This window comes from Cervus canadensis, chromosome 21 (assembly GCF_019320065.1).
Source record: "Cervus canadensis isolate Bull #8, Minnesota chromosome 21, ASM1932006v1, whole genome shotgun sequence".
NCBI lineage: Eukaryota > Metazoa > Chordata > Mammalia > Artiodactyla > Cervidae > Cervus > Cervus canadensis.
The window spans coordinates 41,293,690-41,311,635 of NC_057406.1; the positions used below are offsets into that span (position 1 = coordinate 41,293,690).

At 40.1% G+C, this 17,946-nt stretch overlaps 1 protein-coding gene across 1 annotated transcript in view; it reads right to left on the bottom strand.

Annotated features, from left to right (window-relative positions):
- Positions 1-17,799, bottom strand: part of PKP2 (plakophilin 2) — an 85,096-nt gene extending 67,297 nt beyond the window's left edge. The window contains exons 1-3 of the mRNA XM_043441123.1: positions 17,521-17,799; positions 2,528-2,640; positions 1,479-2,173 (exon numbers count right to left, since the gene is read on the bottom strand). Of these exons, the coding sequence (XP_043297058.1) occupies positions 1,479-2,173; positions 2,528-2,640; positions 17,521-17,734 (1,022 nt within the window). The 5' untranslated portion in view covers positions 17,735-17,799. The remainder of the gene's footprint in view (positions 1-1,478; positions 2,174-2,527; positions 2,641-17,520) is intronic.
- Positions 17,800-17,946: the final 147 nt, after the last annotated feature.

The window sequence follows — 17,946 nt, forward strand, 5'->3', positions numbered from 1 at the left end:
AGAAGAAATCAGGAGAAGCTGGTGTCCCGACAACCCAGGGAAGAGAGAATTTCACAGACAGTTTATCAAATGCTGCCCACAGACTAATATAAGTGCTAATTATGTGTCTGCTTCAGATGTAGCGTTAGGGCAGTCTTTGGTAGATCTGTGGGGAGCCTATTTCAGAAATGCTGGGGACTAAAGTCATACTGCAGTGAGTGGATGACAGACTGGGAAGTGACAAGGTGGTGGAAGCATGAGGACAGAGATGGAAGAAGAGAAGAGTGCCAGTTGTGGAGAAGGTGAAGCAATAGTTCTGTTACTGTTAGAATCACTTCATTAAAACTGACCAAGCACAAATCTTACAATATAGCAGGCATTTAATACATCTTGAATTATCAATTTAAAAGAATTGATCAGCTTTTCCCTCCATAAATAATTACCTCATGCATTTTTCTTTTTATAAGTGTGTCCATATGGACAAAGATCTACTTTCTAAAGAAAGGTTTTAAGTCTCATATTCAATTTCTCTTTATAAAAAATATTTCTTGCTTCAAGATTAGATTAGCCTTAAAATCTTTTCTCACTGATGCCTACCTAATCAATAAGTATACTGCACAATTTCACTTAAAGGGATGATTAAAGGTAATAATTTCCATCAACCAACTTCAAAAGTTAAAAAAAATCAAATATTTAATGTTTTACCATAATGATACATATTTTAGTAGTTACTAATGTAATCATCCATCCATTTCTCAACTTTTCTCTTAGTGAGTTCCTCAGTTTACGAAATTTGTGCTCCAGCATTAAACCTGAATAAAAGTTAAAGTTCCAAACACTAGATTAGTCAAGCCATAACTTAAACAGGAGAGGCAAAGGAATGACTTTGACACTTCAAGTATTTTAATTATTCAGTACTACAAAACAAAAACTCTGATAAATCCCTTATACTAGAGCCAAATAATATTGAATAAAATTATCAGGTATATCAAAGAAAGGAAAAGAGACATTTAGAAATTAGTTGCCTCTGATTAGCTCTTCCTTTTTCGGTAGTGTTATCAAAACAGAATTTGCGGTTCACTTTTAACACCGGGAGTAAACATTTTTGCCTTTTTCCTTCCTTTATTTCAAGGAATGATTGAGAAAAATGCATGTAGTTATTCATTTCTTCATCTACTTTGGAGTTAGCTCTCATTCAAAGCAGATTTTCACATAACCAAGGGGTCAGGCCTCCCTTTAGCCATCATCTAAACTGAAACAGATGGACTAAAAGCCACATTTCCCCGCAGAGCTGCCATACAAGCAGGTAGCTTGGCCCTTGTCCCTGAGGTAAATAGGCTAATCTGTCAATTAGGCAGCAGCCTGAGAAGTCATTATTTTAATCACTTATCTCTGGAAGCCTTTCTCTGCAGCCCCAGAAGCGCCAGCTCACGCAGTTAAGGGCTGTGGGAACAGAATGTGCTGGCACTGACAGCGCTGCAGATTGAGGAGGGACTCACCCAGACTGGGCCTCGGTGAAAGTGCTTCTCTCGCCGGCGACCACGATCCCACTTCCTCCTGCCGCCACCTGGCCCACGGTCATGTGCGGCCTCCTCCCGCCCGCCTCGGCTTCCCTCAGAGTGGCTTCCCTCAGAGTGCGGGTGCTGTGGAAGGAGCTCTGATGCCAGGACGAGCGCTCTGCCCGGCCCTGCGTGCCCGGCGGCACGGGCGCCGGCCTGGCCTGCCCGGCGGCGAGGCCCGCAGTCACGTAGTTCTCCTTCTCCAGGAGGTTGCCCAGGCTGTGGCTGGTCCCCGGCCTGGGGTAGGTGAGCACTACCGGCTGGACCGGGGCGCCGTCAAAAACGGCTTCGTTCGCAGACCCGTACTGGTAGCGCCTGTTGTAGGTGTCGTAGTGACGCTGTCTGCCCACCGCCCCGGAGTGACTGAAACCTACAATTTCTGAGCGGGCATAGCGAGGTGGCACGAGAAGCGTGGACCTCCTGCTCTCCTGGTGCCGCAAGGTGTGGCCGGCCTGGCTTCTCTGGCTGTACTGGTGCTCGCTGTGTGCGTACTGAGCCCTCTCAGGGCTGCTGTCTGGGGAAATCTCAAGTCTCCTTAGAGGCTGCCTGAAGAACCTTTCCTCCACCGACTTCTGGGAGCTGTATTGCGAAGTTCCTCTTCCCCAGCGACCTTCATAAGTGGGGGCTGTGCCTGTCTGCACAAAAGAGAAATAAAATGAGGCATGAATCAGTTTTATCTCTGTTGAAGATCAATTATCCTAAGACTATTACACAAGATGTTGGTTTCTCTAAATCACATGGAGAAGTCGGCTCCTTTCTGGGTAAAATCTGTTTTTAACAAGACTTGGTTGTCTAGTTACTTGCACCAGGATTTGATACTGTTTAAAGTTTCCAGTTTTCCATGATGTCCACACAAAACCAATCTTCTTATAACACATTTAGGAAACGGTAATACTTGAGAACGGTACACATTAAAAAATAACCCATAGAAGTTTAAAAATATTTTCTTGGTATTCTAATAACTATGGTTATATTTTTTGGTATCCTACCTTTAGCAAGTCATAGGTTTTAGTAACAGGGGAACGCACACCAGCAAAATCATTTTCAACCAAGTGTAGATTGTAGACATATTCAGGAACACTGCTAGTTCGGTGAAGATTTCCTGTAATCAAGCATATAATAAAATAAGTGGGCCAATCAGTGGTGGTGGTGGTTTACTCGCTAAGTTGTGACCGACTCTTGCGACCCCATGGACTGTAGCCTGCCAGGCTCCTCTGTCCATGGGATCCTCCTGGCAAGAATATATAACAATAGTATATTTTAAATTTAAGTAATTAAAGTCAATGACAAGTATTAGATTTATATTAGTGTTTTTCAGTGCTAGGCTATCATGGGGCTTCCCAGGTGACGAAATGGTAAAGAATCTGCCTGCCAATGCAGGAGATGCAAGAGATGCGGGTTCGACCCCTGGGTTGGGAAGATCCCCTGGAATAGGAAATGGCAACCCACTCCAGTATTCTTGCCAGAAGGTTCCATGGACAGAAGAGCCTGGCAGGCTAGAATCTATGGGGTTGCAGAATCAGACACAACTGAGCATGCATGCAATGCAGTGCAAGGTTAATATGACACTTGGATGTGGCAGAGGATCACAAGTTCTGGCAACATCCTCCACAAGTTTTTCAAAATAAAAGCTGAATTAAAAATAAAGTTAAAACTTTTTTTGGGGGGAAAGGGAAGAAAGGAGAGAGGAGAGTTTCACAAAAATCTAAACATTTATTACAATGCTGAAGAATTTGGAAAACACTCAGCTGGCTTATGTGATCTGTACTTATAATAGTTTAGTTTCTATAAGTTAGAGGAATACCCAAGGCAGGAACTCTGAAGGTTCCTGAGAGAATGTAGGTGAGGCAACAAATATAATGGGTCAATGTGGTCAGACAAAACATGAGTCAGTTTGAAAAATGCCAACTCTGGGCCTGGGGCATTAGGCAATGTGAGAGTTAGGCAGGAGAGGGAATCCACTTCCACACCAAAAAAGAACTGGTGGCTGGTTTAGTTTGGGGTGTAACAGGTAGCCTGTTCCTGCAAATGCTGCACAGGAGACGAGCCCTTCATGCTCAGGTTGGTGGGGACTACAGGGACTCTCAAGTAAGTTTGTTGTTGTTTAGTTGCTAAGTTGTGTCAGACTAATGGAGGCACATCTTAAAATACTCCTCTTTGAGCTTCAAATGTCTTAAAAAGCTTCCAGTTTTTTAATCAGTTGTTTTGTAATCTCCCACTGCTTTACAAAAAACAAAAATAAAAAAAGCCAAAAAACTAATCAAAATAATCAAATATCTCTAAAACCTAGGTAATTTCTAATTTCCCAATGTTAACCATGGACATGGGTTTGAGTAAACTCCGGGAGTTGGTGATGGACAGGGAGGCCTGGTGTGCTGCAATTCATGGGGTCGCAAAGAGTCGGACACGACTGAGCGACTGAACTGAACTGAATGTTAACCAAAATTACTGTCACATAGCATTCTTTTAGAAATTAGAGGAAAAATAAAATACTCAATTAACTCTTCTAGGCTTCAGAGACTCGTGAAAGATGTTGGTAATAAAATCACACAGGTAGACCCTTTCCAATACAACTGGAACATACCAACATACTTTCCCAAAAAATTGTTATAGTCTAACTAACAATATATTCATAAGTTATTTTGAGGGAGAGGTGGAATGGAGAGTGTTGTTGTCAAAAAGCTAAAAAAGTAAGAATCCATCCCAGATTATTTTTGTACATGTGTTTTATTTCCTGGAGCCAAATAATCTGGCTAGTAAACATGTTTCAGGCCTCAAGGGGTCCTGGGGAAGACAGCTATGGCTTGTAACTATCACCCTAAAGATCAGGGGAGTTGAGCAAAGGCAGACAGCTGTTTCCAGGGGCTTGATTTCTTCTCAAGGGTTAGCACAAGGTCAGTCAGCCTCTTAATTTTTAACTTCAGTGTCAGAAGAAGCCTAGAACCTGGACACTGAAAGGAATCTTCTGTACAACCCCATATCAAAAGCTGTGAGAGGCTTAAGTACTCAGCTCTCAGTGTCTGCCCGAGGTCCCTGCTCAGGCTGTCTGTAGTCCCCAACTCAGGTCTCACTGCTCCTTCTCTCGCCCCTACCCCACCCCTCACTACCAGGGAGGTAATGCTGCAAGGAAGAGTCCCACCCATGTGGGAAGGGAGGCTAAATGTTTGACTTACAATCTTAACTCAACATTGTTGCTGTGGGTGGTAAGGCTTTTTAAAGCAACATGGATTAACACCTTAAACTGCAAGATTACTTTTAAGGAACTCAAATTATTTTATTTTATATTTTGTGATGCAGAGTTAGCTATTATCTTATCCCTTTAAAAGAGGGAAACTTAAACTCAGTTCAGTTGCTCAGTCGTCTGACTCTTTGCCACCCCATGGACTGCAGCATGCCAGGCTTCCCTGTTCATCACCAACTCCAGGAGCCTACTCAAACTCATGTCCATCGAGTCAGTGATGCCATCCAACCATCTCATCTTTTGTGGTCCCCTTCTCCCCCCACCTTCAATCTTTCCCGGCATCAGGTTCTTTTCCAATGAGTCAGTTCTTCACATCAGGTGGCCAAAGTATGGGAACTTCAGCTTCAGCATCAGTCCTTCCAATGAATATTCAGGACTGATTTCCTTTAGGATTGACTGGTTTAATCTCCTTGCAGTCAAAGGGATTCTCGAGTCCCCACATCACAGTTCAAAAGCATCAATTCTTTGGTGCTCAGCTTTCTTTATTGTCCAACATCCGTACATGACTACTGGAAAAACCATAGCTTTGACTAGACGGACATTTGTTGGCAAAGTAATGTTTCTGCTTTTTAATATGCTGTCTAGGTTGGTCATAACTTTTCTTCCAAGGAGCAAGCGTCTTTTAATTTCACGGCTGCCGTGACCCACCATTTGCAGTCATTTTGGAGCCCCCAAAGATAAAGTCTGTCACTGTTTCCATTGTTTCCCCATCTATTTGACATGAAGTGATGGGACCAGATGCCATGATTTTAGTTTTCTGAATGTTGAGTTTTAAGCCAACTTTTTCACTCTCCTCTTTCACCTTCAAAAAGAAGCTCTTTAGTTCTTCTTTGCTTTCTGCCATAAGGGTGGTGTCATCTGCATATCTGAGGTTATTGATATTTCTCCCAGCAATTTGATTCCAGCTTATGCTTCATCCAGTCCAGCATTTTGCATGTTATACTCTGCATGTAAGTTAAATAAGCAGGGTGACAATATACAGCCTTGATGTACTCCTTTCCCAATTTGGAACCAGTCTATTGTTCCATGTCCAGTTCTAGCTGTTGCTTCTTGACCTGTATACAGATTTCTCAAGAGGCAGGCCAGGTGGTCTGGTATTCCCATCTCTTGAAGAATTTCCCGCAGTCTGTTGTGGTCCACACAGTCAAAGGCTTTGGCATAGTCAATAGAGCAGAAGTAGATGCTTTTCTGGAACTCTTGGTTTTTCGATGATCCAGGAGATGTAGGCAATTTGATCTCTGGTTCCTCTGCCTTTTCTAAAACCAGCTTGAACATCTGGAATTTCATGGTTCATGTACTGTTGAAGCCTGACTTGGAGAATTTTGAGCATTATTTGGCTAGTGTGTGAGATGAGTGCAATTGTGCCATAGTTTGTACATTCTTTGGCATTGCCTTTCTTTGGGATTGGAATGAAAAATGACCTTTTCCAGTCCTGTGGCCACTGCTGACTTTTCCAAATTTGCTGGCATATTGAATGCAGTACTTTCACAGCATCACCTTTTAGGATTTGAAATAGCTCAACTGGAATTCCATCACCTCCACTAGCTTTGTTCGTAGTGATGCTTCCTAGGGCCCACTTGACTTCACATTCCAGGATGTCTGGCTCTAGGTGAGTGACCACACCATCGTGGTTACCTGGGTCATGAAGATCTTTTTTGTATAGTTCTTCTGTGTATTCTTGCCACCTCTTCTTACTATCTTCTGCTTCTGTTAGGTCCATACCACTTCTGTCTTTTATTCTGCCCATCTTTGTATGAAATGTTCCCTCAAATTTTCTTGAAGAGATCTCTAGTCTTTTCCATTCTATTATTTTCCTCTATTTCTTTGCATTGATCACTGAGGAAGGCTTCTTCTCTCTCCTTGCTATTCTTTGGAACTCTGCATTCAAATGGGTATAACTTTCCTTTTCTCCTTTGCTTTTTGCTTCCCTTCTTTTCACAGCTATTTGTAAGGCCTCCTCAGACAACCATTTTGCCTTTTTGCATTTCTTTTTCTTGGGGATGGTCTTCATCACTGCCTCTTGTACAATGTTACGAACCTCCATCCATAGTTCTTCAGGCACTCTATCAGATCTAATCCCTTGAATCTATTTGCCACTTCCACTTTATAATCATAAGGGATTTGATTTAGGTCATACCTGAATGGTCTAGTGGTTTTCCCTACATTTGTTAATTTAAGTCTGAATTTTGCAATAAGGAGTTCATGATCTGAGCCACAGTCAGCTCCTGGTCTTGTTTGGCTGACTGTATAGAGCTTCTCCATCTTTGGCTGCAAAGAATATAATCAATCTGATTTTGCTATTGACCATCTGGTGATGTCCATGTATAGAGTCTTCTCTTGTGTTGCTGGAAGAGGGCGTTTGCTCAAAGCAAACTTAAATTGCTTGCTTTAAATTGCAAAGAGACTTAATATCAGGTTTGAACTCTGGGTTCATCCTTTCCACTGATCTCTACTATTGATCTCTACTATTTGACTGCATTGTGGCTCTTCTGAAATTGTCATTTATCAAAACCCTGGAGGAATTATCATCAGTTTTTTATGAGAACCAAAACAATCATTCTCTTTCCTCTAGCACCTTTACCTGGACAACTCCAAATACTCTGTAAGTTTTTTATTTGCTGACATAAATCCTTATAAGGAAGTTCTCCTTCTGTTTTCAGATGAATGAATTGAGACTGATTTACTGGTTCCCAAAATAACTACAAGGTAGTTGGTAACAGGGAATAAAATAAAATTAGATCTTTAAACCACAGACTCTCTTCCTGGCAAGAAAAGTTGTGACTCTTTATATTCAAACTGCAGGATGGCTCAATAGATAGTTTCTCTGGTTAAAAGGCCAATCTTAAACAACAAATAATGCACATTAATTTGCCTAGGCCTTCATGAGTTTGAGATCAGTATAGGGGACTAATGAATTAGCAGCTGTGATCTAAGATTTTAAAGATATTTTGAACTGGCTGGAATTAAAAAATATTAATCAGGATGGAAACATATCTCTTTAAGGCAAGTCATTATTTTCTGTTCACTCAGAGGATAAAACACATAATAATATAACTACTGAACATATAACTCAGCCATGCCCTTCTCCAAAAACAGAAATAAGAAATCAACAAAAACATATTATACACACAGGTACATACTGCTTTAAACAAATCCAGCATAAAAATTCATATTTTCTAACATGGAAAATTAGGTCATGCCTTTATTTCAAAGGATTTGTTTACGTCACAAAAGGACATGGGTATCTTCTTTAAACTGAAATAATCTGTCTGAGGCCCCCAACTCTACTACTTTCTCAGTGTCTTGACAAATTACCTGCATTTATTTCCCATAATTCCACCTATTAACAGAGTTGGTGAGAGACATTTACCTGAGAAAGCATATATTCAATGCTTTTAAAATTATAAAGCAACATGCAAAAATGAGATAAGGCTTTAAAAACAGAATTTGGATAACAAAATTTCTATTTCACCCATTTTCATGAATTAATCTGTTGTAGAAAGAGGGATAAACTGGTTTGCATGCTTTAATTCACACTGTATTATATCTAAGAGTTTTTATTCAGGTATTGAATTTGTCTTTTTCTAGTTATTTTGATTGACCCATCCATGGAGGATGATCACAATGACATTACTGTGGTTTTAAATAGTCATTCATATAATGTGCTTTTGCTATTTCCTAAAAAGGCAATGATTTATAGGGACTATTTCAAATTAATACTGACTCAGGCAACATTATCCAAACTGTTTCTTCTAAGAACACTGCAGACATCTATGGAGCCCAATTTAAGGAAAATGAAGGAGGAAGTTACAGAACTCAGTCCTCCTCAAATAACAAGCAATTCAGATCAAAGCAGTTGCGGGGGCAGGGTAGGAGGGTGAGAGTGAGGGGAGGTTGGTTTTGATTCCAAATGGCTTAGAGGATTGCAGAGGTGTAGACCTCACAGGAAATGTAATTTTCTCTCTTTCCAGTTCTGAATGTTAATCTGAATGATGTGATCCCTAAGCAGCTGTTCGTGGGAAAATATCTTGGTTTTTGGTCATCTATGCAAGTATTGTCCAAGAAAATGAAATACTCTTCGAGTTAAAAACAGAAAATTAATTTCTATAATCAGTTCTTTCTTTGTAGCTTTTGTGACCAGCTTACTACTTAAATTGGTTAAATTTAATAATTTATTTATATATATTACATATATATAAGTATCTAATTGGTTAAATTTAGACATTGATTTGTATATATTATAGATAAATAAATCGAATACATTTATTATATTGAAGAACAGGATAGCCTAGCGTGCTGCAGTTCATGGGGTTGCACAGTCAGACATGACTTAGCGACTGAACAACAATACATTTATGAAACTAAATTGACAAGCCTCTAATTATGACTCCATTACCTGTATCTGGCACATTAAAAAAAAAAAACACAGCTTCCCTTATGGCAAGCATTAACAGGTGAAACAGTTGTTAAACAAACACCTTAATAACCTGTGTTTATTAGAGAGATGAGAGTAGCATTCATATTCAGAAAAGCATCTTTTTTTCAAGCCTCCAGCACTCTCTAAGCATGGCTGCAAAACTGACTTGGTTCACATTCAGCTCCAAAGGAAGAATGTGTAGAGATGGCAGTATAAGAAATTCCCATGAAAATAGGTACGCATAGAAATCAGTGTGTGTTCACTACCGGTGTTGATTTAAATGCTACAATTTATTGTGCTCAATCCCAAACAGTTGCCTTCACTGTGTGAATTCACAATGGTCTTTTTGATGGAAACAGACTAGACTCTGGAAGTCTAAAAGCTATCACCTTTTTCTCTTTGGTCTTTTCACAGCAACCTCTGGGTAACAACATCTCTCTTTCTCCACATACCTTAAAAAAGATTTAACTACATGACGTCTTGAAACTTATTAGAAGGAATCTGTATAGCAATTCATATTTAAATAGCTCCTTAAAATCATTTACTAACAAAAGTAGGTACTAAAAGAAAACACAAAATAGGACCCATCAAGAACCAATGGGCTTGCCTGGTGGCTTGGATGGTAAAAAACCTGCCCGCCAATGCAGGAGACATTAAGAGACCCAGGTTCCATCCCTGGGTTGGAATGATCTCCTGGAGAAGGGAATAGCTACCCACTCCAATATTCTTGTCTGGAGAATTCCATGGGCAGAGCCTGGTGGGCTACAGTCCATGGGATTGCAGAGAGTTGGAAACGACTGAGTGACTATAACTCTTTCAGTTTCACTAAGAACCATACATCAGGACTCCTGAGTTAGTGAAGAACTTTTGTGTGGTCATGTAACATAGAATTCATTTTCCCTAACTTAACATTAAAAAAAATTATTTCTTTTACCTTCTGTTTTTACTTTCTAAGAAAAATGTATTCATGAAAACCACAATTCCACAACCCTGTGTAACAACTCAGGTAAGCACTTGCTCAGGCTGGAAAATGAGTGGAATTTGTTGGTTGAAAAAACTATGGTGAAGAATTGCTTTAAAGAAGACTAGAGTCTATTCATGTCTTGCATCATGAAAAAATCAACAAAACGTGGCGGTGCTGTAAATGACCAGTTAAGAAAGCTCACATGATCAACCATGAGGAACAGCTCAGCGTACTGAGTATACAGTTGCAAAGTACTGGCTATGAGTTCTTACCAAGTGGAATATGCCAGGAGTCAGTGTTGCCAGTACAGTGGTGACCACAGCTGGCTTCAGAGTTGAATATGCCAGAGACAGACAACAATCCTGGCAGAAAGCGCCCTGAACTCCAAGTGCCCCTGTGTCACTAGTCAATGGCTATTACCCACTAATATACTAACCAGCCGCCAGAAGTCCTTATTTTTTAGGAGTCCCTTATGTAGTTTATAGGACTTCCCTGGTGGCTCAGATGGTAAAGCGTTTATCTACAATGCGGGAGACCCGGGTTCGATCCCTGGGTTGGGAAGATCCCCTGGAGAAGGAAATGGCACCCCACTCCAGTACTATTGCCTGGAAAATCCCATAGATGGAGGAGCATGGTAGGCTACAGTCCATGGGGTTGCAAAGAGTCGGCCACGACTGAGCAACTTCACTTTCACTTTCTATGTAGTTTATGATATCAGTTTATGACATTTTGGCGGTATTCCTCAAATTATTGCTTTAGATAACCATAAAACACACATTTAAAAGTTCCTCCTATACTGCAGGCATATATATCATATACTTTGAGTAGCCATAATATGTGATTATAAAATTTGTGATTATAAACTGGTAATTTAGCATACTGGTAAAATACTAAGTTGATACATCCTGGAATTTTTTTAATCTATAGGAATTCCTATAATTTATCACCATACTTTGGCATTCCTGCCAATTTATTTGCTGAGATATCTCATAATGATTACTTATAAAACTTTAGAACTGCAATGACAAATAACACATTATACTCACAATGATGCAACTAATAGTCAAATAGATGAATTTATAGAACTTTTTCCTTTTAAAAACTACAAGTTTTTGTAGTAACTCTTAAATCATGATATTTCCACTACCTCTCACTTGCCAGTGCTAACCTCTTCTCTCCCAGCTGATTCAAAACTTCTGTCCCTTCTTGAAATCCACCAAGTCTGCCAAATGTATTTTCAGAAACCCCCTGGATATTTCATGTTTCTCCCCTATCGAAACATCTTATTTGACTCACAGTGATCAAATCTTTGACTTGGGTCTTTAACTTGACACTATGAGGTGGAGGGGTGAGGGAAAGCTGCCTATACAGGGGCACAGGCTGAACTGAGTTTTGAGGGGCATTTAAGAGTTAAGCCAGCCAGGAGAAGGGAAGGGGGAGGGAGGGTAAATAGGGAGAGGAACTGAGCAAGATAAATTGCTGGCGTTTGGTTGTGTGCCAGAAAAGTGGTGATAGGACCCAGTTTGAGAAGATGCAGGCATCAGAGCATAGAGAAATTGAAATGCCATGCTGAATAAGGAATTTCGCTCCTGTAGAGAACAGCAAGAAACTGAAGGCATTTAAATCAGGAAATGGTGCGCTGAGATTTTAGAAAGTTTACTACCTAGGTGGAGAACAAATTGGAGTAAGGCGAGTATAAGCAGGAAGAGGTCTTACGTTCCAAGTAAATTTTTATCTTCTTAACATAGAATCCATCTTTTACTACCACTTCCGGCAGTCCCACATCACCACTTGACATGTTAATGGGTGATCAGTCAATATTTCCTTGTACATTCAAAATATCCCAATTACACATATTCAGTTTGCACTGAATCCTTCCTGTGGATCACCACGGTGGAGCCAAACCGGGAGGATGACAGTTGCATATACACTTTTGTCTTAGAGTGGATGGAAGGTGCTCAAGTATTTCCTATTGTTTCTCTGTCATTCTGGAAATAAAGAGAGGAAGAAAAAAAATCTCCCCAAAAGGTAGGCAGACTTTTTCTAAGTGATTAGAAAAGCTGACTATGTTCATTGTGGCAAGGTTGATTCTACATCTGCATAATATACATTTACTGTCATTCTCTTATCTTTTTGGAGTGTCTATTTATCTGTAATATTTTGATATTCTATAATAAGTTCCTGTGATCTGTCAAGAAAAGTTTAAATTTATATTCCTCCTTCAAAAGAAAAGGTCATCAAGATACAATAATTCCAATGTGATCTTCCTCACCACCATCCTGTGACCATACTAGTGAGATTTAAGATTTAGTGGGAATAATTTATTAAGCGTCTAGTGAGTAGTATTTTCTTCTGGATATCAAGGAGTTGCAGAACTTTGGTTATGATGTTTTGGCCAATTAATACTTTTAAGCCTAAAGCTGACTATTCCAAGAACACAAGTATGTGAATTCTTTCAATGGTAACAGCAAGCTGTGTTTTCAAATGCTCAAGTTCTTTTTTCTGAATATTCATTTTCATTTAAGTCTACATATTGACTGGGCTCCTCAGCTCATCTTTAAGCACATTTTCTTAATAACAGAGCAACTGTTTTTATGTCATATATCCAGTCACCATTAATGGCATTACACAAAAGATACACAATAGATTTTTCAATAATTCTAAGAGGACCTGAAATTCTGCTTATTGTTCTTATCCTAATAAGTCAGGGGATGGTTCACTCTAATACAAAGATTAAATATTCTACTAATTGTATTTCTACTAATTGTCTATTCCCATTTGCAACACTCTTTTTACTATTTACTCTCCCAGAAGAAGTATGATATTTATGTCTTCAAACATTTGTGTACATGCACAAAATAGCTGGCGTCCAAGACTTACCTCAGAATTGTATAATTTAAAATTCTTGAATGTCATCTGAGATAGTACCAAATGATCTTGTTATAGACAGTATTAATCAAGTCTGATATAGAAATTCCAGAGGTTTTAGCAACATATTTGTTATTTATATTTCATTATTATTAAAGATATGCTTGTTCTCTCAGAAAATTAAAAAAAGTTTTTAATAATTTCTATTGATCAGACCAGAAATTCAATTTGAATGTAAAATTAATGTTAACTATTTGAAGATAATATGTAAAGCCTTATTTTAATACATAGGAAAAAATTTAAAGCTGATATTCAAAACAGTTAGGAGAAGGTGAACAACATATGCCTAGAATATCTAGCTCAAGTGAGCTACCCTCTGTTCTCATGACTGAAACTTACTAACACAGGGCATAAATAACATTAATGCAGTCTTTAAAAAGTCTAAGTGAACAGCTGTCTTCTCTTAAGGTAATTTCTGATACCTTATCTGGGACGTAGAGCAATGTACTTTTATAATCAAACACTGTTACATTTCAATTGACTCTTAAGCATCCCTACTCATGCCCTCACTCAAGACCTTATCCATAAAAGATGTGTTTTCACCATTATCTAGGGATGAGGAGTTAGTTTTTTTGGTAATCACCATGTTGTTAATATTCTATTTCCTTTGACTAATTATAATCAGAAGAATTTCTGAAAAAAAAAAAAAAAAACACTTTTAAAAATTATTGCAATTGCTTTGCCAGACACTACGCTATATTATATATTAGGCAGACAACGAAGAACATTAAATCAGGTGGCACTACTGATACTTTACCTTCACAGCAACACGGCCATGTTCCTGCCACCCCACCATCTAACTTTTTTTCCTTCTCTCCAGAATTCTCCTATTTTGTAAAGGACTAGTCGCCTTGTTCCCAGAATTGCTTCATTCCTGGAATTCCTTTTTTTGGCAACAAATAATTCACACAGGATTTAAACAATGTCCAACAACCCTCACCCCCCAGCCCCAATAATACCTATTAATTGCCTTTTTTTGTTACCTTAGCCAATTTTTAGTCCTTTCCCCCCAAATCCTTCTGATCACAGATATTCAAAACATCTTGGCCAGGAAAACCATTTAAGTAAACAGCACGCCTTTGGTTGATTTCCAAAGTTGCAAATTTTATTAGGATATTGTTCATTGTGTTTATAAGTATTACATATGACAACTTAAAACATGACTTCCTTACCCAGGCACCCAAGGGGGAACTGTTATAATAAGTAAAGTAGTAGTATTTTCAAAATAAACATAGTAAATAGGATATGGACACTTAAAATTCTTCCCTTTGCTAATATAATAATGGACTTCCAATTTGTAAATGAGTTCTAACTTTTATAAAAGAATTAAAATTTTCTATAATACAGACTCATATCACAATGCTGCTCTGTTACGTCTCCCCAACCCCCAAGAGTTACAGCCAATTTTAAAATGTTCAACACAATTTAAAAATAACATCAAAAGTTAGAGTAACTTACAATGAAAACCACTCACTTACATAAAGGCATTAGAGAGAAGTTGACAAGTTAAAGAACCCTGCAGGATATTTATCAACAAATATTTATCTCATCTCTGCTTTCAGCAGCTTATCTGCTGCTTCAATCTTACAGGTATGTCAACAATTCAGAATTCTCCAGGGCCCTGGAGCAGTTAACATTAGGGTCATTTCTTCCTGGAATTTATATTGATACAGGATTCTTTCCAGACCACCACAGTTTCAACAGTCCCCTGTCTGTTTTAACTTTAGAGACAGGATTGTAACATTGAAACAACACTCACAACCCTAAGAAGCCCCCAGACCTTTTCAAAGAACTTTAACAATATACACAAACCACCCCTGGTAATTGTTCCATAGTATGTTAATGCTAAATTCCTCTGAAGCTCATTTCCTCTTTGAGTCTCAGAAGCTTTGTTCCTTAGTTGGACTCAAGCAGTTATAGCAGAAGCATCATGACAGGGCCCTTTGTTCTACCACATCAATTCTGTGAACTGTGTAATATTCTTGCTGTTCCCCCGAAAATGCTCTTCCTTCAACCCATTACCTATGTCCAATCCTACTGAATTTTTGAGACCTAAAATCCCAATTCCTCCAAGAAACTTTTTAAAATTCCCTCCAGAAAATAGTCTAACTCATACTTCTAAACTCCATAATTTGTTGGCTGTTATTCCTTTGGGTAGCTTACCATTTTTTATTTGATAAACACATTTTTTAGAGAGCATTTTCCTTCTACAGACTTGGAACTCCTTGCTTTAAAGCAAAAAGAGTGTGTGTTTAGTTCAGCACCTGCACAGTGCCCTGAATGAAGACTAGACACACCAGAAAGTTCTTGAATTCTCCACACAACACGAATGCACCATTTTCACGAGAACAAAGCATGTGTGGGTTTGGGACTAAGCGTCCAATAAATACTGAGAGACTGACAGACTTTTCATATGTGAAATGGATCCTCGTATCTATCTCATATAATTATTTGAAGGATATAATAAAATGCAAATGTAATCTTGAACAGGGTTAGGCACATGGTAGATGCTCAGCAATGCTCCCTTTCCTTTTGTTCATTCCCTATATTTACTGAATAGTTGATGTCTGGTTGCTCTTCCTCGCCATTCTCAAAGGGTAGGAAGAATATTTCATGTGCCTTCCTTGTGTTCCCCTATGCAGAAGCAGCTAGTCTGGCTCCAGTTTAGCACTGGATCTGCACAGACTAAAGGAGTACAATGATCTCACTGGTCAAAAACTGGCCTCAGTGGTCCTGGGGTCTTTAGTCAGATTCCTAAATGTAAATTAGGTTCTTGTTTTCCATGTGCTATGGCAGTTCTGTGTCACTGAGATGTCTCCGCTCTCTCAGAACTCTATCAATTATATTTAAAGGAAAAATGGAAATGGACCACAGAGAGGCTTGGGTCTAATAAAAATCCTACTTTGTATTAATTACCAAAAAGCTTAACAACATAACTGATGAGTAATTTAAAAATTGAGGTTTGGGAGTTTTTCGGCTACTTACTATCCGTGGGAAATAAAGTGTTACTTAACTGCTTAGCAAAGCAACCTGCCTCACAAGCATCCCCCCACCCCCGCCCCCCGGGAAACATAAATAACACAATGAATACACACCACAAAGTCCAATTCTTAGCACATAGTAGGCACACAATTACATCAACTCTAATCATTAAACAGCTTCTCTTTACCTTTCAAGTATGGAAATATTGATTGCCTGATCCTTTAAAATTATTTTGCACAAATGGAAAACAATACAGCCTCTCAGCTTCTCCTGTTTCATATCTCTGATCTGGTCTGCAAGCATTTTTCTTGTTCCTAATCGATTCTACATTTGTCATTTCTCAAGTTAACTTCCTAGGGAAACAGTTCAACATTGCATGAAACAACTGGTAAGCCAACTTAACTGTTTCTCTCCTCTTCTATTTCCATAATAAGCCTAGAATACTTTTATATTAAAAAATTAAACAACTAATAAAATAATTACTGGGGGATCGGATCATCTGACTTTTAGCAAGAGAGAAAAGGTATTTCACATTCTCTAATTTTCAGAAGTGGTTTGCCATCTTCTTCCCCTTCCACCTCCTTGACTATCAATTACTAATATAGTTTTTTTTTTTTTTTAAAAACAAAACCAAACCTTGTTCACCTCCAAAGTTTAATTTTTCGGAAATACCAGCGCTGTGCTCACGAGTGCGTTGGCGGGGCACAGCAAGCAAGGCAGGCGGGACTGCTGCTGGCCGGGTCAAAGTCCCCTTCTTTCTCCTCCTCCTAGTCAACCCACGGGGTGTTGTGATTGCTCTCCAGCCCAAAGACTCCCACCTTTCACTTCCTAGATGAAACCACTCGCTCCGTACACTGGGTGGAGTGCCCCGAAGTATCTGGGCAAGGCCCACAATCCCAATCCATAGGTTGTAGGAGAGCCAGTACTTTCAGGTTTTCTTCTTAAAAATATTTATGGAGGTCACAGATCCTTTAAAATTTTTAATAAAAGCTAGGGGCGCTTTCTCCCAGAAAAAAATGATCATATCAAATTTCTGCACAGAATTTCAAAATGTTTACAAATTCCTGGAACCTCCAGATGAAGTCCCCTGGGGTGGGGGTGGGGGGCCTAGGGGAGTAGGTTAAGGAAGGGGTGAAAATCTTGGACTGAATTCTTTTCAAATATATACATATACATACGTATATGCATTTAATGTACGTAGATACATACATGACAAATCTGAGTAAGAGGTTATTTTAAGAAAGAGTGCCTTTCCAAAGTAAGCTGGTCTGAGTCTGTAGGCGCGACTGGCCGTACAATGGCCCGCAACCAACAGGTGTGCACAAAACCAGGTCCTGCAGCCTCAGGAAGAAGCAAGAGGAAGCAACCGGGCGCTGAGGGTGAACCGGCGGTAGGGAAGGGATAAAGGGCAGGATGAGGGCGGTGTAGGGGACAGCGGGACTCCACTCACCGCTGCCCGCGAAACTGCGGCCCTTCCGGGCCAGGGTCTGCTGCACCTGCTCCTGGATCCGCAGGCTCTTGACCGCCTGGCCGCTGCTCCCCGCCAGCTTCAGCTTGGCCTCGGAAGGCAAAGCCAGGCTGGAGCTGTCCAGCTGCCCCAGGATCTGCTGGCCCAGGACTGTCCGGATGTAGCCGCACTCAGCCGAAGAGCCGGGAGCAGCCATGAGGCCGGAGCTGGCGACCAAGCCGCCTGCCTGCCGCGAGACCTGCTGGAGAAGCTGCGGCGGAGCCCGAGGCACCGGTGCAAGCCCCGCCCCACCGCCCCGGCCCCTCCTCCGGCCCCGCCTCCGCGCCGGTGAGAGGCCGGAGCTGAGGAGAGCTCGGCCTCCGGAGGCCGGAGCCGAGTCTCAGCCCGGAGAGGGGCGCGGCTCTAGCG